The sequence below is a fragment of the Scylla paramamosain genome, chromosome 8, assembly GCF_035594125.1.
Source record: "Scylla paramamosain isolate STU-SP2022 chromosome 8, ASM3559412v1, whole genome shotgun sequence".
Lineage (NCBI taxonomy): Eukaryota > Metazoa > Arthropoda > Malacostraca > Decapoda > Portunidae > Scylla > Scylla paramamosain.
The window spans coordinates 30,753,159-30,777,911 of NC_087158.1; the positions used below are offsets into that span (position 1 = coordinate 30,753,159).

General features: G+C 46.3%; 1 protein-coding gene and 1 long non-coding RNA gene across 3 annotated transcripts in view; one reads left to right on the forward strand and one right to left on the reverse strand.

Moving 5' to 3' along the window:
* Nucleotides 1–24,753, reverse strand: part of LOC135103155 (paired box protein Pax-6-like) — a 120,415-nt gene that overhangs the window by 18,059 nt on the left and 77,603 nt on the right. For both annotated transcript variants that reach the window (XM_064009233.1, XM_064009232.1), the window contains exon 5: nucleotides 15,303–15,540. In XM_064009233.1, the coding sequence (XP_063865303.1) occupies nucleotides 15,303–15,540 (238 nt within the window). The remainder of the gene's footprint in view (nucleotides 1–15,302; nucleotides 15,541–24,753) is intronic.
* LOC135103159 (uncharacterized) overlaps nucleotides 23,101–24,753 on the forward strand; it is a 153,418-nt gene continuing 151,765 nt past the window's right edge. Inside the window, exon 1 of the long non-coding RNA XR_010269940.1 lies at nucleotides 23,101–23,206. This is a non-coding gene — a long non-coding RNA (uncharacterized LOC135103159). The remainder of the gene's footprint in view (nucleotides 23,207–24,753) is intronic.

Genomic DNA, 24,753 nt, shown 5'->3' on the forward strand with positions numbered 1-24,753 from the left:
CAGTCCGCCACACCCCGCCACACTTCTCGCCCTCCAAGGCTGTACCGCGTTTGGAGGCTGACAAAGCGGCCTTCCCTCCTCGCTTCCGGCCGCCATCCTGTATTCCAGGGTCGCCGTCCCACTCGTAACAGAAGCAAACGGTCGACATTAAAATGCAATTCAAGGAACCATGAATACAAAGTGGCAGATAAAGTTGGGGTGGAGAGAGAGAGAGAGAGAGAGAGAGAGAGAGAGAGAGAATACTACTACTATACATTGTTCTCAGTTGCTTCATATGAGTGTAAGTAGTCCGGATTAACTCGTTACGTCTCTCTCTCTCTCTCTCTCTCTCTCTCTCTCTCTCTCTCTCTCTCTCTCTCTCTCTCTCTCTCTCTCTCTCTCTCTCTCTCTCTCTCTCGTGATGGCATATTGGTGTTCAGAATCTTTTAGGTGTGGTTTGATGTGGTGACTGTGATGCCTGAGGGATTGTGGTGGTGTGGTGAGTGAAGACAGAGTTGGTTGGTGATGACGCGCATGTGGTGGTTCAGGTGATGCAGTGGTGCGTTTTGTGGCTGAGAATGTGGTGAGGCTGTGGTGATTAGGATTGTGTCTTAATTATGTTTCTTTTCTGCTTATACATATGTTTGATCTTTGTTAAGTAATGAGTGTGTTTTGCACGCCCTGGACAATGCTAAGACAGAAACAAGGATAGCGGACGTAATGGTAGCTGCTAGTTAATACTTGAATACTCGAGTTATCTTTACTTTTTAATACATAAACACACTTTTTTTTTCTGAGAACGTGTTGTTGTATGTGTTCTGGACCCCTTAGATAACGATACGATAAAAACAACGTAGGAGACACGGTAGACGCTGCTGGTTTGACAATACTTGACATTAACACTCTAATATTCTTTACTCTTGAACACATTTCCGCCAAGAACTTGAATTAAAGCAGAGCGAAAAATACTCAGTTAAAGCCGCCACATAAATCAGAAAGGCAGGGCGATGCAGAATACAAAATCAGTTTAGTGGCTGCGCTCATCCCGGCGCGGCTAACGAGGGTACTGGCGGCCGCCCTGCTCGTAACTTGAGGCAGCCACCGCGGCTCTCTCGGCGGCCGCTGCAGAAGGGAACACGATCATTAAACCCTCTTTAATTACCTGCGAGAGAGAGTGTTGCTCTGTGTGTGTGTGTGTGTGTGTGTGTGTGTGTGTGTGTGTGTGTGTGTGTGTGTGTGTGTTTTGGGCGGGCGGCGACGGAGAGTACTCATAACATGCAGGGAGAGAGGGAGGGGGAGGCGGTGTCGAGCGTCCTGACACACTCCACTCGTTATTGTGACTATTCAGAGTGGCACTCGGGCCCCTCCACGAGAGCACCTTATCGCCACTCGGCCCTTGTTTGCTGAGCGCCTCTCTCCTCCTCCTCCTCCTCCCCTCCTTCCGCCCCTCCCCGACTCAGCTTATCTAGATGGCGTGCGGCGTGTAAAGACTCTCTCATTCTCTCTTCAGATTATAATGTAGGAGTTAACATTATGAGAAGTGCCGGAAGAACGTGAGGAGAGGCGGGAGGGTGGGGAGATGGTTAGTTTGTGGTCAGGTGTGTGTGTGTGTGTGTGTGTGTGTGAATATTTAGGGGTGGGAAGAATGTTGTAGTGATTTATGGTGATGAGAAATATACAGTTGTACTCCTTATTAAAGAAGTGATTGGTGGCGTCTATAAATGTGTGACTGTGAGACGGTAGTAATGGGTATGATAGGTGATGCCTATAAGGGTGTGATGCTGTGTGGTGGTGTTTATGAATAACTATAACTAAGACCAATGTTGTGGTGGTGGTGATGATAGTAGTGGTGGTGGTAGTGTGGTGCGAGAGAATCACTGATGCATTGTGGTGACGGGTGTAGGTTTTTAGTAATAATGACGGTGAAATGTAGGGTTGTGGTGGAGGGAGGATGCTGTTGTGAAGGTTGTGTAGTGTGAATGGTGCGTTGAGGGGCTGGGATAGGTGAGTGGTTGTGACGGTATAGTAATGGGCAGGGGACTGGGCTTCGTTCTATTGTCATTATTTTGTTCACGTGACCCTCAACGCATCAGTGTCTTTGTTATCTTCTTCAGGATGAGTCTCTATGTAACTACTTCCTTTCTCGTCCTCCTACTATTCCTTCCCTTCTTGGTTCCCATTTTGAGCGTCAATTATAAGGGTTGGAGAGATTGAGAGGGAGATAGAGGGATGAAGGTAGAGGTTGAGATGGAGGGAGGGAGGGGCGGGAATGGAGGGGTGGGGAGAAGAGCGGGGTGGAGGCAGCGGGCCAGGTTCATTACTCGGTAATTGTGTTAGCGGACCACTTGATGACGGCGGAGGGGGAGGAGCAGCCCTTCTCCCTCGCTCCTCCTCTTCCTCCTGAGCTGCTGTCGCTGCTCCTCCTGCTGAAGCTCTACGAAGTCTGTGCTACAAAGCTTGCTTTGCATCTTTCCTCTCTGATCTAACTTCTCTCTCTCTCTCTCTCTCTCTCTCTCTCTCTCTCTCTCTCTCTCTCTCTCTCTCTCTCTCTCTCTCTCTCTCTCTCTCTCTCTCTCTCTCTCTCTCTCTCTCTTAGGCGTTATAAAGTTCAATATTTTGACTAAAATCGCCGGCTCGACGCTCCAGGCTTACTCTCAGCTCACACTGACACAGACAGGTCAGAGGGCAACGCGATGCTGATCTCAGACACTTAGGAGGAGGCGCCCTATGAGACTGTGCCCATGTCACTTTCACGTGTGTGTGTGTGTTTGTATGTGTGTGTGTTTGGTGCACCAATCTTTGGTGTGTGTGTGTGTGTGTGTGTGTGTGTGTGTGTGTGTGTGTGTGTGTGTGTGTGTGTGTGTGTGTGTTCGTAGTTGTGATGATGTTGCCTTGGTGTTGTTATTCAGCTGTTTTTCATCTGAACTGTTCTAATATTTCTTTCCATTTTCTTTTTCTTATACTCTGCTTCCTCGTCGCCTCTCTCCTTGCCTCCCTTCACTCCCTCCACACGCCCGCGGGGCATCGCGGCGGCACTGCTGGCCCGCCTCGACAAAAATGTCTCGGAAAACAAATTTCGCGGTCAAATCAGGCGTGGGGGGCGCGTCTGTAAGCTCTGATTGTTAATTTTCCCCGCGTCCCCCGCCCACTTTGATGGTGAGGCGGGCGTGGGGGGCGGGGGACGGCGAGGAGAGATAGAGGGGAGGAAGGAGGGGAGAGGGAGGGTTTCCGCTCCACTCTCCGCTTTGATTTGAAAAACATGCGTCTGGCCCTAAAAAACTCGATTTGGTAGCTGGCTTCTCTTTTATATATGAAATGGTTATGCGTAACTCAATTTCCAAATGTTGGCGTTTTATTTTGTGGCAGATAAATGGGATTGAGAAGCATACATGATATTTGTTAGTTTACGGCTTTGATGCTTTTTACGGCGTGCGCGGGGCGGCCAATGGTATTATGGCCATGAATATTTCAGGTTCTTTAGTTTTACGGTTATCAAAGTTTAGCCTGGATAAAATTACACACGATTTTGAGTTGGTTGTTTGACTCTCCGCTCGGAAATATATGTATAAAATATATTAATTTATTGGCACATGGAGCTAAGTCAACCATAATACCACTCAGTTGCCGACTCTCGGAAAAATAACATCCACAGTTTTCAATAAATCAGGAATATAACTCAATATAGCTTCAGGGAACAAGACAAAGCAATGGATTTTGCTGATGGATAGAGGTGAACTTTGTGTGTGTGTGTGTGTGTGTGTGTGTGTGTGTGTGTGTGTGTGTGTGTGTGTGTGTGTGTGTGTGTGTGTGTATGTGTGTGCGCGCGCGTTTCCTTGCTGTATAAAACGAGCAACGATATATATATATATATATATATATATATATATATATATATATATATATATATATATATATATATATATATATATATATATATATATATATATATATATAATCTCCTTACTCCTTTCAGTTCCTGCTCAGAAATAACCTTGAGGATGAGCAACTTAATTTAAAAACTCATCAACTTTGGCGGTGTGAGTCAAGCAGAGGCACCTCGACCTCCTTGTCGGAGGCGCGGTAATGAAACGCGGAAGCCAGACACCGTAGACTTTCAGCACATCGCCCACCGCACTACTGCTGTGCCCCGTGCCCCGTACCCGTGTAGGGAAACGAGAGCGCGCGTCATAGTAAGAAGGAAGGGTAATATTTTTATTCAGTGGACACGTAAACCTTCTGAACGTGATATCAGTGAAAGCCACATACCGTACGAAGAGAGTATGAGGATCTGGAGAGACCTAACCACCAATTACCGCAGTGAAAACATCCACCGCCTCACACAGTCATTTTCAGACAAGTAACGTACAGTACACATTTCAATGTTTCAGATTGCGTGCATGTTCTTAGTGAAGCAATTTTCTTCTTATTAATTGGTGTATTTTGCCATTACGTTTGCCTTTTTTTTTTTCTTTTTTTTTTCTGTTTTACCCATTCTGTTCGTAAGTGTGACATATGTTGCAATCATTTCGCTTTGAAGAGAGAGAGAGAGAGAGAGAGAGAGAGAGAGAGAGAGAGAGAGAGAGAGAGAGAGAGAGAGAGAGAGAGAGAGAGAGAGAGAGAGAGAGAGAGAGAGAGAGAGAGAGACGAAAAACAATATCTTCAATTTTGTGAAGAGCACGGCTAACAAAATACTTATGTAGAGAGACTCACACAATGACCCAGAAAAAATGCAAGATTTTTGAAAAACCCAAAAGAACATAACAAAAGTGTCGGGGCAACAAAGTGAACCCTACGAAGGAAAATAAATGACAAATAAAAAAAATACACGACAATGAGAAAGTTTTGAGAGACTGAATAACAAAGTAAAATAAGATTATGGAAGAAAAAAAGAGAAATAGAATGAGACGATGAATATAGGAAAAGGATAAAGCGGAGGAGGGGAGGAGGAAGAGAAGGAGGAGGAGGAGGAGGAAGAAAAAACCGTAGGATGAAGGGGAGGATAACAGGATTATAAGAGAAAGAAAGGAAAATATAGACAAGATGAATATAGAAGAAGAAAGAAGAGGTAGAATAGGAAGAGGAGGAGGAGGAGGAGGAGGAGGTAGGATGAAGAGGAGAGCGCTGACAGGAGGTAGGAAATATCACAGGACGTAAGACTGAGGTGGTAATAACTGGAAAAATATTGTGCCATAAAACTTAGGGCAAGATGGATGGCGGGCGGCAGTGTGTCGGACATAATTCATGGTGTGACACGGAGTATAAGACAAAAAATGCAATAAAAATAATGTATAGAGGGACGAAGGGAGAATGTATAAGAGTGGGCGTGGGCAGCAGGGAGGCGGACTGGAAGGAAAGGATGAGAGGGTAGGGAGAAATCTGGTGATGGAGAGAGAGAGAGAGAGAGAGAGAGAGAGAGAGAGAGAGAGAGAGAGAGAGAGAGAGAGAGAGAGAGAGAGAGAGACGGGGGTGGATAAGAGGAGTGGCAGGAAGCAAGGAATGAGAGAGAAAACAAAATGACACAGCGAGAAAGACAGAGCGAGTTTTAGTGAATGAAAGAGCGAATGACTGAGAGAATGAATGAAAGAGAGAAGAATTGATGGATTGAGGGTCACGTGAGGTCAGAGTGATAAATCCCTCATGTTAGACTGACTATCTTTAAGAACCACCATAGAAAACTTATTTTTATAAACTAACTCCCACCATTTCCACCATTACCACCACCACCACCACCACCACCACCACCACCACCACACATCAAGCACTCAGCGTAACCTAACCAGAATACCAATACCGTAATGTTAAACACGAGAACACATTACTCTGTATCATTATTATCATTATCATGAAGCTGCCAACCGTTGGGGGCACAGAAAGAGGGAGGGAGTGAGGTGAGGGAGGGAGGGAGGGAGGGAGGGAGGGAGGGTCGCGTGTAATGTTCCGTAAGTTGTCTAGAATCCCTCTCATCAATCTGCCTCGAGGAGTCACCGAGACAAAGGCGTAAAAAAACACCCACTGCATCGGGGAGGAAGCGACACTATTATGTGGATGATAATGCGAGGAGGGCGGGCGGCCAGTAGGAGGAGGAGGTGGGGAAGAGGAACATCCCCCGCACACTCCGCCCTCTTCCTCCCCGTCCACCTCCACCACCCCCGCCTTACTTGACGCTGACGTATAGCCCGGCGCCGCACAAAGCTGGGATCACGCCGCCGCCTTCACGCTTTTTTTGTGTAGCTGCTGCGTGGAGTGGCGTGTGTCAGTATGTGTGTGTGTGTGTGTGTGTGTGTGTGTGTGTGTGTGTGTGTGTGTCTTGTACCATTCAAATTACTGTTTTTACACACTCTCTCTCTCTCTCTCTCTCTCTCTCTCTCTCTCTCTCTCTCTCTCTCTCTCTCTCTCTCTCTCTCTCTCTCTCTCTCTCTCTCTCTCTCTCTCTCTCTCTCTCTGTTATTTATGGTTGTATCCCGTCATGCCTGGCTGTCATCTTGTTGTTCTTCCCCTGGTGTTGTTTTACTGTTGGTGTGTGTGTGTGTTTGGATCCTCGGCCAGCATCTGTATCATGACAGCTAGGAGACGGGGCTGCGTCTGGCCGCCTACGTGTTATTTTTTGTTCATTTCCACCTTTCGGAAGTGCTTGCTCTAGTCAGGAAGGGCGGCGAGGCTCACGCTAATTGTGTGCACATTAAGAGCGCCTGTGCCTCCCTGCAACACCATCATATTGCCCTTGAGGTGCAGATGAACCATCTTCTTGGCGTGCATTTTACCCAGCCTCGCACACAGCTGTTCCAACACCTGCACCACCTGCTCACTGTTCGGTCTGAACTCAAGAAAGCCGCTCTGCGTCAAGACTGCGCGAGGTCAGTCAGCGGCTCCTTAATGATTCACTTCTTTATCTCTTCCTCCTAGCATTCACTACGTCCAAGGGAATAATTTCGAATCTTGAACTGAAAAGAGTTCTGAATCTCTTCCTAGCATTCACTCTTGGCGCGAATAAGTTCGGTTTTTCAAATCCCTTTTGTATTTCATCCTCCCAACATTTACTCTGTTCAGAGGATTAAGATCGATTTTTGAAGGCAGGAGAAGCACTCGGCATCTCCTGCAAAGAGGAAGGCTGTGGACAGACATTCTGTCTCGCCTTTCCTTCACGCTCCAGCCAAATTTCCTGCTGCTACACATCCTGGCCTCCTTGCAAGAGACGGGAATCCTCTGCCTGTTTTTTGCATGAGGTTTGGAGACTGTTCCACTTCACAGCCTTGCCTGAGTTTGTCGCCTTTTTATTTTGTCTTTCTTCAGGCGTCCTTGGTGTCGCTCCCAAGCCGCAGCCACTTCACGCGTCCCAGCCTGTGGGTGAGGTGTCCATGGCGCGGTGGTAATGCATGCAATCAGTGGACCTCATGCTTTGTTATCGCATTTATTGCACCAAAAGCTCAATCTCCGTGACTAGTCACTGACAACCCCTTTAAGGAGCCTAACGTTAAGCTGTTTGTCGCAAGGGTCAAATACTGGCATGCACGCACCTCCGACTTGACAAATAATGCATTGCCGTATGCTATTTTTCATATATATATATATATATATATATATATAGAGAGAGAGAGAGAGAGAGAGAGAGAGAGAGAGAGAGAGAGAGAGAGAGAGAGAGAGAGAGAGAGAGAGAGAGAGAGAGAGAGAGATTCACAGCAGCTACTACAAAACAGCTAACACATAGCCTTTGCAGCAACACATCATAAGTAACAGCATCAAGACGCACTGCACAATACATCCTACACCACCACCACCACCACCACCACCACGTGCATCATTAACAAGACATTACATTCCTCTCTCCCTCCTCATTCCAACCCTCCCTCCCTCCCGCCTCATTCCATCCCTCCCTCCAATCACTGGCCAATCACACTGCCACGTAATTTAATCATTTGGCCGTTTATATCCCGGCAACTAATTACTGCTTTCACCACCACACGAATTTCTGATGGATATCCCCGCCGAAATCACATTATCCTCTGTTGCCGCGCCGCCTCATCTCCCACGCCCCGAGTTCCCTCTTCAGGATAGTCACTCTGGCCTGGGTCTATATAGTATGGTGTGTGTGTGTGTGTGTGTGTGTGTGTGTGTGTGTGTTTGGGGATAATGAGTGTATACGTGTGTGTGAGTGCGTGAGTGTGTTGTGTTGAGTAATATTTGTTGTGGAGGTCGAGTGAGAGAGAGAGAGAGAGAGAGAGAGAGAGAGAGAGAGAGAGAGAGAGAGAGAGAGAGAGAGAGAGAGAGAGAGAGAGAGAGAGAGCGTGAATATTTACTGCCTTCCTCCCTTTGTATCTAACCAGTATGCGCTGTAATGACTTTCTGGCACTACGTGTATACAGGAACATAGGTAAAGGAGAAGACATGCTTGGTGACATACAGGAGGACGCTGATGAGGAAACTGACGCCGTGCTTTGCTGCGGTCGATAATGGAATAATTTGCAGTATGCCACTTGAAATATTTGACTGTGTACCATGCAGGGGAAACATGTGTGCGGTGATACAGATTGAATTTAGTACCGGGGGAAAAAAGCGTGGAATGTAATGGAATAATCAAATGTTACACTGAAAAATTGGGACGAAACGAAGTCATCATCAAACATTTCCAAACAACTGATGGGCAAAAAAAAAAAAAAAGGAAAGAAAAGAAAAAAGTAAAACTCGGTGAAGAAGAATTAGAAACATGAGAAAAGAAAAAGAAAAAAAGAGTGGAGCACAATAAGATTCCTTAATTTGTCTTTCTTCTTAATTTGTTGGGTCCTCCTCCTCTTCCTCCTCCTCCTCCTCCTCCTGTTTTCCTTGTTGTCCCAATCCTCCGTTAGGGTGAAAAGTGTATTTGTGTTTCTTAGGTCAAGTTTAGGGATGAAGAGAGGGGAGGGGTGGTGGACGATCCTTTGAGTCAATTGAAGGCTGTGGACAGTATGTGTTCAGGGTGGCAGCTGTGGTGGTGGTGATGGTATTAGAAGTGATGCTAGTTGTGGTGTTGTGATGATAATATTTCTTGAGATCGTTAAATATGAGATTAATTATTATAGTGGTTATGATGGTGTGTGGCAATGATGATAGTGACAGAAATGGACTTTGCGTGTAGTAGTAGTAGTAGTAGTAGTAGTAGTAGTAGTAGTAGTAGTAGTAGTAATAGTAGTAGTTGTAGTAGCAGTAGCAGTCGATAATGGTGGAGGTGATGATCGTGATGATAGTATGGCTGTGATAGGAACAGTGAATGCAGTGGTGTAGCGTATAGCTTATAATGATAGTGATAGGGTGGTGATAGAGGGGCTGAGATAGAAACAGTGGATAAAGTGGTATGTTGGGTACAGTGCACAGTGCATAGTGATAGCGATGGTGGTGGTGGTGGTGGTGGTGGTGGTGGTGGTGATGGTGGTGGTGATGGTGGTGGGGATTGTTGCGGGGCCACAAGAGACCTATAACCTGGTTAGGGAGGAGCTGCTCTTTTTAGCAAGGGGGAAGAAAAGGAGGGGAGACTATAACGAGGAAGTGTGGGGGGCATTCTAATGTGCTCCTTCCCTTCCCTCCTTCTCTCCCCTCTTTCTCCCTCTTCCTCATTTTCCACTCCTTCCCATTCTTCTGTTTTCTTCTCTCCCTTTTTCTCCCTTTGACTGAGCAGTGTAGAGAAAGAAGCTGATAGTGTTACAGTACTCTCCCTCTCCCTATATCTCCCCTCTCCCCCCCTCCCCGCGCTCTCTCTCTCTCTCTCTCTCTCTCTCTCTCTCTCTCTCTCTCTCTCTCTCTCTCTCTCTCTCTCTCTCTCTCTCTCTCTCTCTCTCTCTCTCTCTCGTCCAAATCATACTGACCTTTCCCTACTATTTCCACAACGCCCTCAGCCTCTCATACTCATCCCTTCATACGTAGGTATTCTCTCGCACACCACCACCTCCTCCTCCTCCTCCTCCTCCTCCTCCTCCTCCTCCTCCTCCTCCTCCTCCTCCTCCTCCTCCTCCTCCTCCTATTTTTTTTTTTTTTTTGGCTTCCTCCCCCACAGGAAGCCTTGTATGAGTTTCAAGCAGGGATCACACCCAGTCCTACACAAGTTTTACCGCCTTGGACACCACGTAATGCGGCTTGCCTTGCCCTACAGTACTAGTGGTCAGCCCCCTTTCTCGCCTCTCTCTGCTTTTTTCGCCCTCTTTTTTTTCCATAATCCACCTTTTTTACGTCTTTTTTTAGTCTTTTCCATCATCTAGCTTTTCTTTACGTTTTTTTTTTTATCTTTCATTCTTTCTAACCTTTTTCTTTAGATTTTTATATATTTTTTTTCTGTTGTTTTTTCTTGTGTGTGAGTATGTGTGATTTTTCTTTTTTTACTGTGTTTTCTTTTTGTTTTTATTCTTCTTTCATTTATGTTTTTTTATTTTCTCTCTTCTTTTGTATGTTTCATCGGATGTTTTAGTGAGTGAGTGAGTGAGTGAGTGAGTGAGTGAGTGAGTGAGTGAGTGAGTGAGTGAGTGTGTGTGTGTGTGTGTGTGTGTGTGTGTGTGTGTGTGTGTGTGTGTGTGTGTGTGTGTGTGTGTGTGTGTGTGTGTGTGTGTGTGTGTGTGTGTGTGTGTGTGTGTGTGTGTGTGTGTGTGTGTGTGTCGCCACTTCAACCTTTCAGTACACCGGAGTGGGTAACTATATCAACATTCTGCTTAGAAAAAAAAAAAACTTCATTTACTATTAACTTATAAAAATGAAAAATTAGAAGAGAGAGGAGGAGGAGAAGGAGGAGGAAAAGGAGGAGGAAAAGGAGGAGGAAGAGGCGGCACAAAGTATAAGAGACATGTACAGCAGAGCAATCTAAGGCTGTGGAGGCGGCGGCGGCTTGGTAATACCTTTGTGAAGGTGTAACTCAGTGGCGGGCTGTGGTGGTGCTGTGGTGAGGTGTGGTGGCGGGGAGGTGTAGCAGTGTGGCAGGGATGAGGGCATGATACATTCTTTGTGGTGGGGATGTGGTGAGGATGTGGTGGTAAAAGAATACAAGTGGATACTCCTACTGTGGTGGAGGACTGTTTGATGTGGCGGAGCTGTGGTGGAGGGAGGCGTGTGGTGTGGTGTGGTTGGTATGTTAGTGTTAAGTATGGTGTGGTATGGTGGCAAGATGATAATAGTGAGATGTGGTATTGTGATGTCTCGTGGTAAAGCTGGTGTGTGGAGAGGTGATGTGGTGTAGTGAGGTGTGGTGAGCCGACAAGTGTGTGGTTGTTGTGATGACTTCAGTAACCTCGTGCTGTGAAAAGGAAAGTAAGAGAGAGAGAGAGAGAGAGAGAGAGAGAGAGAGAGAGAGAGAGAGAGAGAGAGAGAGAGAGAGAGTGTTCCGGGACATTTCTAAACTACCTACTTTCATACCTTCCTACTTAGACGTATCGTTTCAAAGTCTTCCAGTTCAAAGTCTTCCAGTTGAGAATCTTACATGGTCTTTTTACTTCTGCCACGAGTCTTGTAGGTCAGTCAGTCTTAGGAGGTCGTCAGACTATCAAGGAGCGGCGACTCCCTTTGAAGCGGCGCCTTGAGACAACCTCGTCACCCCGTCCTTCCCCGCCCCCTGCCTTACACGTTCCTAATCCTCAAACACTCCTTCACAACGTCCCCTTCTCCTCCTCCTCCCTCCGCCGCCCCGCCCCGCCCAGCCTTTAAGAACCTTGCGTTACATTCATTGACCATTTAATTGCCCACACCTGAGCGTATATTGACTCAGGATGAAGGTGAAAGGCGGGCTTAATCTGGGATAGCCCCGAGCACTGTTTGGGCGGGCTGTGTTCTCCTCAGCGGCCGTGTTTGCCCAGGTAAGGCACACGTGGTCGGGCTTAGCTGGGCATTGTAGTCGCGGCAGGAGGAGGAGGAGGAGGAGGAGGATGAAGGGAGGGAGGGAGGATGAAGCAAGCACACGTACGACTGCGAGGAAGAAGGGGAGGAGGAAGGATGAAAAATAAGGCGCTGGAGGAGTGGAGAAATGACGAAGGAAGGAAACAGAATAGGAGAAAAGTCTCTCTCTCTCTCTCTCTCTCTCTCTCTCTCTCTCTCTCTCTCTCTCTCTCTCTCTCTCTCTCTCTCTCTCTCTCTCTCTCTCTCTCTCTCTCTCTCTCTCTCTCTCTCTTTTATCTCTCTTATCTCTCCCCGTCTCTGTGTCTTTCTCCACGCCTCCTTATTAAGTCGCCAGTGGAACAAGTAGCCATAGCTCTATCAATGCACGGCTTCCCTTGCCTGCCTTGACCCCGCACAGCCGTCATGGAGCGCATTTGTATGGGTTGTGTAGGCATTTGTAGGGTTCTTCACCTTAAGCAGTTCAAACTCTTCATATAACTCCACAGGTAAGAAAAGTAGGAGGCAAAAGAACGTGGAATAGGAGGAGGAGGAGAAGGAGAAGGAGGAGGAGGAGGAGGAAGGAGAAGTTAGAGTGAAAGAAGGAGGAGGAGCAGAGATTGAAAATGAAGGAATTTGGGAAGTAGGATAAGAAAAAAAAAAGTAAAGGAGTAGAACAGTGATAACGTAAGAGGAGACAGAGGAATAATAAGAGAGAGAGAAGAAAAATAATAAAGTAGAACATGAAAAATGACGATTAAAGTAAGGAGAATAAAAACAAACCAAAATTAATCCCCAGAATACAATATACTAAGAATAATGAAAAAAAATAAAAATTCAAAGGGATTAATACAAATGGGAAAATGAATCAAGAGAGAGAGAGAGAGAGAGAGAGAGAGAGAGAGAGAGAGAGAGAGAGAGAGAGAGAGAGAGAGAGAGAGAGACGCAATTTTAGAACTCAAGAGGGAAAGAAAGATACGCGACAGAGAGATAGACGGACGGACAGAGAGACGAAGAGGCAGAGAGAGCCTTTGATGGCGTCTTGACCAGCTGCTCCTTCACAGTAATGGGTCGAGCGACATGTCCAGCGGGACTTTGAAGGGCGAGGCTTGAGTGCGTCCAAGTCGGCCCCTTCAAAGGCACGCCTCCCTAATACTTTCTTATAAACCGGACTGATTGCTGCTGCTCCACCTCCTTTCCTGCTCTGACTCCCTCCATCACTCCACTTCCACCACCACTACCTGATCCACACACACACACACACACACACACACACACACACACACACACACACACACACACACACACACACACACACACACACACACACACACACACACACACACACACACACATTCCATTGTTGTTGTTGAGATATTTTCGTCGTCTTTCTATTTCTCTATTTTCTCTCTCTCTCTCTCTCTCTCTCTCTCTCTCTCTCTCTCTCTCTCTCTCTCTCTCTCTCTCTCTCTCTCTCTCTCTCTCTCTCTCTCTCTCTCTCTCTCTCTCTCTCTCTCTCTCTCTCTCTCTCTCTCTCTCTCTCTCATATCCATCCTTGCCCGTACTTTCTCTTTTTCGGCTTGCCTTAATCTTTTCCATCCTGCCCTCTCGATTTCCTTCCTCTTCCTCATCTTTTCCTCAGTCATTGTCTGTTCTCATGTGTCGGCTTGTATTTCTCTTTCGCGTCCCATCCTCTCCATTTCTTTTATCATCTCCTCCTCCTCAGTCAAGGCCTATTTTCCCTTTGCTTGCATTCATCTCCTTTGGCATCCTGTCCTCTCCATTTCCCTCATCATCGTCTCTCTTACTCATCCTTAGTCATGGTCTATTCTCCCTTGAGTAACTGTAGAACAGAAGTAAAATCAGTTTTGTCTCACTTCCTGAAGCCCCACCTCAGCGCCGCGCCCTGTGTAGACGCGGCGTGTAATCCACCCCCTCAGGCAGGATTTATCCACCCTTGCTCTCTTTCCTGCCACAAGTGAGTGTCTATCTTTCCCTCCATCATCGTCATCCCGCCTCAACCGTTACTTCCTTATGCCTTGTACCACTAATCCCATTCTTGACATTATCTTACGTACTTTTGTGTGTGTGTGTGTGTGTGTGTGTGTGTGTGTGTGTGTGTGTGTGTGTGTGTGTGTGTGTCTGTGCGCATGTGTGCTGTTGCTGTTGTATAGTACTCTGTAGTTCCTTGTTTGTGTAATTTATATACAGAACGTACGTGCATATCAACATTCATGCATACATCCATATACACTGAGAATGAAAGCATAGGGTAATGATGGTAGTGGTATTGGTGGTGGTGGTAGAAACAGAAGCGAGTGTAGTGGAGTCAGCAGAGCAAGAAGCTAAGTTACAAAACCAGAGGGTAAAGCAAGATGATAAAGGGTTAAGAGATTCCCTGCTTCCCTCCCCTTTGTATGGCTTCCAAGTCGAGGCAGGCACCACCACTGCTCCACGCTTCATTGATGGAATTTCTTACTTTCATAACACACTGCGAGCTGTAGCAAGTTAACCCTTACATGCCCCTAGTGGTCATGTGCCGCGCGGCTGAAGATTAGATGGGAAGATGTGAGGGGTTGGTGGCACAGCATGAGTGGGAGCAAATGTGGTTTTCATGATGGTGTTGAAAGTACGATGGTGTGTGTAACTCGTGTAACTGGGGTGGTATTTTGTGCTGGCAATGTAGTAAGCGCTTTGGTGTTCTTAATAGTAACAGTGGAAAGGGAACAAATATGGTGTTATGGTGTTAGCTCATTGTGAACCTTGCAATATGATATTTTATGCTAACGAAAGTAGTGAATGTCGAAGTATTCTGGCGTTTTTCTCTTGGCAGTGGGAGTAAATGTGATTTTCGTGGTGTTTGCCTTCATTGCTTTGAGTGTAACTGTGGCGAATCTTGTAATGGGATCTTTTGCCCCAGTGAGTTTAGTGAATGTCTTCAGTATTCTTTTTTTCTTTGGAGTGAAAGTATGGTGTTTATAGTGTCAATCTTCACGGTGGTGAGTGTCACTAGGGTGAATCTTGTAATATGGTCTTTTATTCTAGACTGAGCATTCTGATATTTTCCTTTAGAGTGAGGCAAACATAAGGTTTATGGTGTTAGTGTTCATGGTGGTGAGCGCAACTAGGGTGAACCTTGTAACATGGTATTTGTGGTGGTGAGTGTAGTGGCTGTCTAAGTATGTTGGCTTCTTTTCTTTGGGATGGAAGTAAATACAGTGTTCATTGGTAGGTGCTCATAGTTGAGGGACGATTACTTAAGTTGAATTTGTATGGAAACCCATATTGGCTTCGGTGTGTGAAAGCAGCTTAGGAAGACTGAACATGTATGGAAATATATATAGCTTTGGACATTACTGAACAGCTTTGTATGGTGAAAAGATGTGTGACAGTAGATCATCATGTAAGACCAAGGGAGTGAGAGAGGTGAGCTTTGAAGGCGTCTAGAGGGAGAGGTGGAGACAGATAGATGGCTTTACCGCTCATGAAAAGGACGTGTCTCTTACCTCGCTTAGGGTCCTCCCGTGGCAGGGGCGGCAGGGCGGTGTTGTGGTGTTGGGGCAGGCCGAGGTGCCCCGCTGCTGCCCCGGGGTACCAGGCCGCCGCCCACCCCGCTGCCGCCGCCCCGCCGTTGAACATCCGCAGCTTATCGTAGACGCTTTCGCCGCCGCTCGCTGACACGCCCACTGATCCTTGCTCCTTTTGTGCGGCCAGGTTCCGCAGCACTCGGTTAATAGAGGACACCTGCGGGGCAAGACACACCTGAGTTAGCGGGAGGCGCAGATACATAACAGGATAATTTGATGGAAGGGATGGACAGTGGAACATGGAAGATAGTGATGGTTTGTTTGCTGGATAAATGTGATAAGTAAACGAGGAAGTTGAACACCTGCCGGACAAGGCACGGGTGTACGTAATAGGAAAATAACTTAATTACAGAGTTGGACGGTGGGAGGCGTGGTGAGTTGACAGCTTTGTGTGGACGATAACTTTGATAGTCAGACTAAAATATTGGTACTGAGAGGCAGATTTACTGAAAAAAATATTACCTGTGACTTAATTGTGATATTCTACCCCGTTCATTAAAATCCTGCTAATAGAATAGGTAGTCCAGAAGATTAGAAGAATAGATAGATGGATAAATAGATCGTGAAGGAAAATTATGTAGTATTATTAATTCCTGCGTCTCTATTTCCGTTGAAGAGACGTCCATAATTTTGCGTTTTGTTCCGTTGATTTCTGGGTGAATTGTAAGTTTATAGCAGGAATAATTATTTTGTGAGTAATAAAACCATGGAGGTCACTGCACCACGCTGACACAACGACAAGTATGAATATTATAAGAAAGTAAAGACACACATTCGTAGTATAGTCATGGTCATTAGTTGAATAACATCCCACATTCACTTTCACTGTGGTTAGCGTCTTCCCTTTAAATCTTAAACCTACTGATCTGATACGAACGAGTTTAATGCAAGAAGACTGTCAGAAAATCAAGGTTAATACTTAGGGACAGTGAAACAAAACATAGTAGAAGTGAATACAGCAGGTCACTGTACATCTGACCATAACCTAGCTGCGGAAATAAATACAGGAGATTAATGTACTGCTACTGTGCTTCTGACCGCAACTGTGAAAGTGAGCCCAAGAGGTTACCGTACTCCTGAGCGTGACTTCAGCATGGCCACGAAAGTACAACCTAAAGCCAGTTGTCTGGATTGACTCTCGTTACGTTGCGTCCTCTCCTCCCTCGCCGCTGTGCCGCATTACGCTTATAAGTAGACGGGTCGCTGGAGTGGCGGATAATTAACGATGAATAAATAATTAGAAGGACCAGGATCTAAGCGTCCCATGGTGATTTTTATTTATTATTATTATTTTTTTTCAATATGATATATTTCAATTGTATATGCTAGAGTCGTGGCTCTCTTCATATTTTTTCTTGTCTTTCCTTCATTCAAATACTCGTATCGTGTTTTCTTTGTCTTTAGTAGTTATTTTCTTTTCTCTTTACTTTTCCCCTCATTTTCCCTTTTTCTTCATTTGCTTCCTTCATCCACTCCTTCAATTTTCATCCTACTTTCACTTTCCTTCATTTTTATTTCCTTCATTCACATATACAGTGTTTCTTTATCTTTATCTTATTCCCTTTCCTTTTTCCCTATCCTCCTCTTCCTTCTTTCTCTTCACTCCATCTCTCATTCCTTCCATTTCCTTCCTATTTTCACTTTCCTTCATTCCTTTTCTTATTCTCCCCTTTCCATTCCCCCTTTTCTCCCTTCCCATCCCTCGCCTGCGCCCTTCACCCTACACCTCCCTTCTCTTCCCCTCCGTGTGTCTATAACAGGCGCGACAAGGCCAGATTAAGGCTTAAGTCTGTACCAACACGGGTCAATCTTGGCCCCTCGCCCCGGCTCTCAGTTGGGAGGGACGGAGCTCGGCGGCAAGGAGGAGGAAGGGAGGGATGGGAGGAGGAGGAGGAGGAGGCGGCGGCACTGAGCTGGGCGGAAGGCACAGGAAGGGAAGGAGGAGAGACGAAGGGGAGGATGAATAAGATGTTATTGTTATTCTTGTTTATTTGGCTGTTGTTGCTACGATTGCTTTCTGCTTCTACTTGTCCCGATGTTATTGGTGTTATTGTTGTTATCTACTACTACTACTACTACTACTACTACTACTACTACTACTACTACTACACTAATGCTACTACTGCTGCCACTGCTTCTCCTGCTGCTTTCATATCCGATTGATAAGATTGGTTTTACTTCATGTTTAACCTTTTTTTTTTAATGTTATAATATAATAACTCTCTCTCTCTCTCTCTCTCTCTCTCTCTCTCTCTCTCTCTCTCTCTCTCTCTCTCTCTCTCTCTCTCTCTCTCTCTCTCTCTCTCTCTCTCTCTCTCTCTCTCTCTCTCTCTCTCACGCATGCATAATCAAGGTACTTATCAGATGTTCATTTATACGCATTTTAATCAGCTGATATAAATCTTTTCTTTTGACTGCAGTGCAGAGGGAGAGAGAGAGAGAGAGAGAGAGAGAGAGAGAGAGAGAGAGAGAGAGAGAGAGAGAGAGAGAGAGAGCATAGTGGACAAAAAGAAGGACAAGAGAGAAAAGATGGGAGGCAAAGAGCGAGCGAAGTGCAGCATCAAGAGGAGGAGGAGGAGGAGGAAGAGGAAGAGGAGGGGAAGATGGGCGAAGAGGAGGAAGATGGAGGAAAAGGAAGAGAGAGGGAGGAAAATGGAAGGAGGGAGGGATAATGAAGAGGAGGGACGAGGAGGGGCGCTAGTAGGGAAGGGAGAGGGAGAGGGAGGTGATCGGACCAGCCTGTGTCGTGCATATTGACAGCTTCTTAAAGATGACGCCTCCTCTACACTCCCTCCACCTCTCCCTCTACTCTCCCTCTACACTCCCTTCCTCTCTCCCTCTACTATCCCATTACACACACTCGCTCTCCTCTCCCTTTACGCCATTCTCCCTCCGTCTTTACTCTCCCGCATCTCTAACTTCAGATGAGTTAGTGCAACCTAATACAAACAATCTCGACTGGGCCAAGAGGTCTGCTGCTGTTTGTCCTTCTTTTGTGTTCATTTCTGGATATTTCTCCCTCTCCCTCTCTTTTCTGTCTTTTCCTTACAATACTTCTCTCCTTCTCTCACTCCTTTTAATCTATTCTCCCTTAACTTTCTCTCCCTTCCTGACGTTTCTCCTCTCTTTATCCAGGCTTTATTCTCTCTCTCTCTCTCTCTCTCTCTCTCTCTCTCTCTCTCTCTCTCTCTCTCTCTCTCTCTCTCTCTCTCTCTCTCTCTCTCTCTCTCTCTCTCTCTCTCCGCCTCCTTCCCTCTCCTCTCGTACTCCTACATATAACTTCTACTCCCATATATCTGTTTTTATCCTTTATTCTTCCTCTCTTTCTCTTCCCTTTGCCTTTTAGTTTCTGTTCGTTCTTTTCCTTTTCCTCTCTATTCTTTCTTTTCGTTCAGTTGTCCTCGTCTTCGTCCTTTTTCTCTTCTTCTTTCTCTTCCTTCTCCTCCACCGTCTCCTCCTCCACCATTGTTTTTGTTTCTCTCTTAACTTTCCTCTCTCTCTCTCTCTCTCTCTCTCTCTCTCTCTCTCTCTCTCTCTCTCTCTCTCTCTCTCTCTCTCTCTCTCTCTCCTTTCATTGTACGATTCCTCTTTCTTTATGTCCTCCTTCTCCCTTCTTTCATTCCTTCCTTCCTTCCTTCTTTCCTTCATTCTTTCTTCACAATATTCTCATCCAGTCTTTTCTCTTTATCTTTTCCATTACTTTACGTATGTCACTTTTGCCTGTCTTTCATGCTTTAATTCTCTCTCTCTCTCTCTCTCTCTCTCTCTCTCTCTCTCTCTCTCTCTCTCTCTCTCTCTCTCTCTCTCTCTCTCTCTCTCTCTCTCTCTCTCTCTCTCTCTCTCTCTCTCTCTCTCTCTCTCTCTCGTCCCCTTTTTTCATGCGTGGAAACTTTCATAATTGCGCGGATGTAGAGATGGATTTTGTGCAAGTTACTCAAGGTCACCTGAGAGAGAGAGAGAGAGAGAGAGAGAGAGAGAGAGAGAGAGAGAGAGAGAGAGAGAGAGATTTAGGATTGTTATGTTTTTAAATTGTAAATGTGAAATTGTGAGTATCGTTATGATTACCAGAGAGAGAGAGAGAGAGAGAGAGAGAGAGAGAGAGAGAGAGAGAGAGAGAGAGAGAGAGAGAGAGAGAGAGAGAAAGATAAGACGGAGGGGCCAGGCCGCCAGTTACAGGGGACCATTCACACCCACCCACACGGAAAACAGACGCCCGCCTTATGATCTTTGCACGACTCCCTGACTTTGGCTTCCTCATTGCCGCTAAACACGGCCGCTAACCCGAACACAACACGCCCTTCCCTCAAACCTCCCGGGAAGAAACCAACGGGAGGAACATTGACTTGCTTGTCTTGGTCTTTGTGTGGCGATGAGTACCTGTGATTCTTTTTTTGGCAAGGGTTTCGAACGCGTGGCGGCGGCTTTGGCTTTGCTGCGCAGGGAGGGAAGAAGTCAAGTAACCTCATCTTCATAACTCATGGCACTTTTTTTTTTTTTTTTCATCTTCCCCTTCCTCCTTCCTCACTTCCCCCTTCCTCCACCACTATCTTTGACCTTCTTCCCTCCCTCTCCTCCTCCTCCTCCTCCTCCTCCTCCTCCTCCTCCTCCTCCTCCTCCTCCTCCTCCTCCTCCGCCGCCGCCGCCGCCGCCGCCACCGTCGCCACACTTACGGATCCCACAAAAAACAAAGTCTCAAATTCTAGTCAGATTTTTCTCCCTTTCCTATTTGAGTGTGTAACAAACCCTCTTTTTCTGCTCCTTCTCCTCTTTCTCTTCCCTTCTCCACTTCCCCCCTTCATTTCTCTTTCCTAAGACGTTTTCTTCTCCCTATGATCCTCCTCTTCCTCCTATTTATAACGCTGTTCCATTTTGTTTCATATTTTCGTTGGCAGTGTTCTTTTTTTATGTGAATTTGTCTCAGATTTGCAGTCTATTTATTAAACTGGCTTTTTTTTGTAATACGATCTCTCTCTCTCTCTCTCTCTCTCTCTCTCTCTCTCTCTCTCTCTCTCTCTCTCTCTCTCTCTCTCTCTCTCTCTGTCTCTCACGTTTATTGCTACACTATTTCACTTCACTCCTAAAATCCTTATATTTTTTTTTTCCCTCTTTCTTTTCTTTCTGTTTATATCTAGTCTTTCATCATCTTTCCTTTCGCTACTTTCACTCTCGTCTTCCCAGAAAGCATCACGTCCTTCCATTTCTCTTCGCCGAATTGTTTCCTCTCGTTATCTCGTGCGTTAATTGGCGGCAGCACGTGTAGCCGCCAGATCCTTGTACCTGATTGGCCGTCATCTAATCTCTCCCAAGGGCCGGGCCGAGGGCGGGGCTGTGATTGGCCAGAAGGTAGATAAGGAGAAGCCGCCCCATTGGTTCATTTCTATTGCCTAACAAGCTGCTGACCATCCCCCTCCTCCTCCTTTTCCTCCTTTACAATGTGTATCTAGTTCCGGTCGGAGGGGAAGGAAGGGGGAGCTTATGATGATGATGATGATGATGATAATGATGATGATGATGATGATGATGATGATAGTGATGATAATTGTGAGGATTACGATTGTGGTGATAATTATAGTGATGTTAATGATGTTGATTATAGTGCTGTTCTGATTGTGGTCATTATAAGGGATAGTGATGAGGGGAGGTTCGCGATGGTGAGAAGTTATGAATGACACGACATTATCACAACCCCGAATATAGAATACATGAATTTCGGTATGGAGAAAAATAGGTAAAACTTGGAATTATGCAAATAAAATGTTTACAATGGTAGTAAAGTAAAAAGAAAATGTGTTAGTAGGATGAAAGTAAATGTGTGTGCTCCTTAAGGTGAGAGGATGAGAGAGAGAGAGAGAGAGAGAGAGAGAGAGAGAGAGAGAGAGAGAGAGAGAGAGAGAGAGAGAGAGAGAGAGAGAGAGAGATCAAAGAGGAATGAGAGATTGAGTGACTGCTGGAGGAAGGCAAAAATTGTATCATAAAAGAGGCCAAGCACACGAATTTTATGTCATGGAAGGAATTCGTGGAAGGAGCGACGGGCGGCGTGTCACAAGTATTGATGCATAGAGGAAAGCAAGGCACGGAGTACCATAGGTGGCAGCAAACACCAGTACCAACATGTTCTGATGATCCACAAGTCTTTCTAATCTCAGTAATAAGGGAGGCTGGATGGCGTGTCTATCTATCACTACATACGGAAACGGATTATGACCTGAAGGAACATAGATAGCAAACACTAGCGTTAACAGTTAACACATCACTCTGATGATTCACAAGTCTTTCTGGGCACGGCAACCAACACTAACGGAGGCGGTATGGCATGTCTGTCTATCTCTACAAAAGGAAGCGAATTAAGACCTGAAGGATCACAGTTAGCCAACATTAGCATAAACTCTTACTACTAAAGGGGTTCTCAGTTCTCTCCGAGCCTAGTAAGCCACACTAACGGAAGCTGGATGGCATGTGGCTGGTGTGTCAGTCTATCTATACAAAGGGAAGTGAATTAAGAGCTGAAGAAACACAGATAGCAAAAACCAGCATTAACACGCACTACCATAAGGCTCCCAGGTTCCTCCCTGGCCCTGAAACCCCTACGGAGACTGGCTAGTGTGTTTTTTCAGGCTCTACATATAGAAGCGAATTAAGACCTGAAGGAACATAGATAGCAAACACCAGCATCAACACGCACTACTGTAAGGGCTCCCACGTCCCTCCCTGGCCCCGAAACCCACACGGAGGCTGGCTGGTGTGTCTGTCTATCCACTTAGGTAGTTGTGCGGAACGATTAAACACAACCTCGTGGAACATTAGAGTGAATCCTCATCCCACTCCTCCCCGTCCTTTCCTCTCCACTGCTCCTTCCCCTTCTACCTGTCCCGTGCCCCCGCTAGTCCCCTCTCTACCTGCCCGGGCACCAGCTGACTCTCCGGTTACTGGGCAGCATCAGATAAGCGGACCCGATGCTGGAGGTAATGGCGCGTCTGTCCCTCCCTCCTCTCCCTCGCTCTCCTTCCCTCTCCCTCTCTCCCTCCACTACCAGGGAAGGTTAACAGGCTGTAACTGTGCCGGGATACCTTGTCGCCCCGCCGCGCTGCACCTGACCGCCTGATTGGATGATTGGTAATGAAGCGGTCTCAGGTAACACCCCCTTGGCACCCCCGTTCCTTCCCTTCCCCCTCCCAGAGTACTGAGCTGCTGGTGGTGGTGGTGGTGGTGGTGGTGTGTTGCGTTTGTTCGGTGCATTATGAGAAGGTAGATAACTTGTTTTTATATACTTTTTTTTTTACTGGTTTTTGTTGCTGTCTTTTGTGTTAATGTTGTCGCCTGCGTTGTTCTGGGTATATACAGTATTATTGTTACTATTTGGTGTTGCGTTTTAATTATTCCTATGATCTGTGTTATTTTCAAGTGTGTGTGAAGAAGAATGATGTGTGGATTGCAAAGAGTGGTATAAGGTTTTCGAAGACTGACGTGTAGATCCAGTGCGCATTCACTTCCTGGTGCTGTTTTTGGCATCATTGGTGATTTTTCTTTCTGTCTCTGATGCGCACCTCTTCTGCTTTGCTGTCTCTTCCCTGTCCGACAATTTTTATCATGTACGAAGGAATTATTATTTTTTATTTATGTGATACAGGTTTACTTGTTTATCATATATTATTTTCTTACTTATTTCATATATTTCAGCCATTGACAGACATCACCACACGATGCACGCACGTGTGGTGATGCCGGCACTGTTCTAGGACATATGGGCGTACTAAGGTGTACCAGTCCCCTTGCCTTTAAATGGACCGATGGGGCTGAATGTAAATGATACTGTACATGTATGGGTAAGTGTTATGCAGACATGGGCATGGTTTTGTAATCATGTGGTTATGGAAGTGCTTGTATGGGCGTGGCTTTGTATTCGTATAGGTATGGAAGTGCTTGTATGGGCGTGGTTTTATATCAAGTAGGCGTGTTGATGCTTGTATGGGAGTGGTCTTGTACTCATATAGGCATGGAAAGTGCTTGTATGGGCGTGGTTTTATATTCAAGTAGGCGTGTTGATGCTTGTATGGGAGTGGTTTTGTACTCAAGTAGGCGTTGCGATGCTTGTATGGGCGTGGTGCAGCAGGGCGTGTGATGGGGCGAAGGGGAGATGCGTGGGGCGGAGGGAGGGGCGTGCAGTCAGCGGCCAAGACTCCCTCGCCTTTGTCCCACACAGGATCGGCGGAGGTTAAAGGCATTCCAGAGCGGATTGGATTCTCTTTCCAACTTTCTCGGTTAGATAAGGTTTGTACCTCTAACAAAGAGGGTCGCTAATCCCCCATGATAAGGCGGTGCATTCCGGGACTTGGCGGGGGGCGGGGAAGAGAAGCTGGAGGAGGAGGATGGGGGAGGGAGGGAGGGAGAGGAGTAGGAGGAGGCCACCAGCATTATGGAATTTTGGTAGTGGTGGTGATGGTGGTGGTGTCGGCATTGGGTAGTAGTATTACTTTCCTCTTTGAAGGGATTGGTATTATAGGTTATTATTCTCTCTCTCTCTCTCTCTCTCTCTCTCTCTCTCTCTCTCTCTCTCTCTCTCTCTCTCTCTCTCTCTCTCTCTCTCCTATGAAAGTAAAACCGTAAATATTAAAATAACTGATGATGGTGATAAATAATAATAATAATAATAATAATAATAATTGATAATAACAACAATAATAACGACAGCGACCTTGTTAACATCCTTCCCTCCAATCCTCCTTCTCCCCTCACTCCTTCCTTCCTTCCCATGCCCCTTCTCCTCTCACGGAGTCCCACCGGCGCACTGAAATGCTCTCCTTCATAATCTCCTTCTCCCATAAATCATCATTAGGTTTTCTAGGTGGCGCCCTTAAAAGACAGCAAGATCCTCCCGCTGACGGCTCGGCCAATCGCTGTAACAGGTGAGGGCAGGCCTTGTTTTGATTGGCCATCTCGCGACCACCACACACTGAAACACCCCGATACACCCCGACACACACACACACACAAACACAAACACACACACACACACACACACACCATGGAGTTCGCCACTGCGTTCGTACATCCGCGTGACTTACAGTAAGAAAATATTATAAGCAGCACGACGGAGAGCTAGGCAGTAATTTACCTCCATATTTACGTGCGGTACGAAAGTGATGGCGGAGCGTGAGGCGGGCAGGAAGGGAGGGGGCGGGTCGGGCCTGTGCGGGGCGGGGCGGGGCGGGGCGGGCCGGGGCGGGACTGCCAGACGGGTGGGTGAAGTATGTAAATTCCAGTGGAGGCTGCGTGGCTGGGCGGCTGGTGGCTGGTGGCTGGCTGACTAGATGGTTGGTTGACTAGATGGCTGGCTGGTTTGCTGGCTGACTAACGAGAACTAAATAACTAA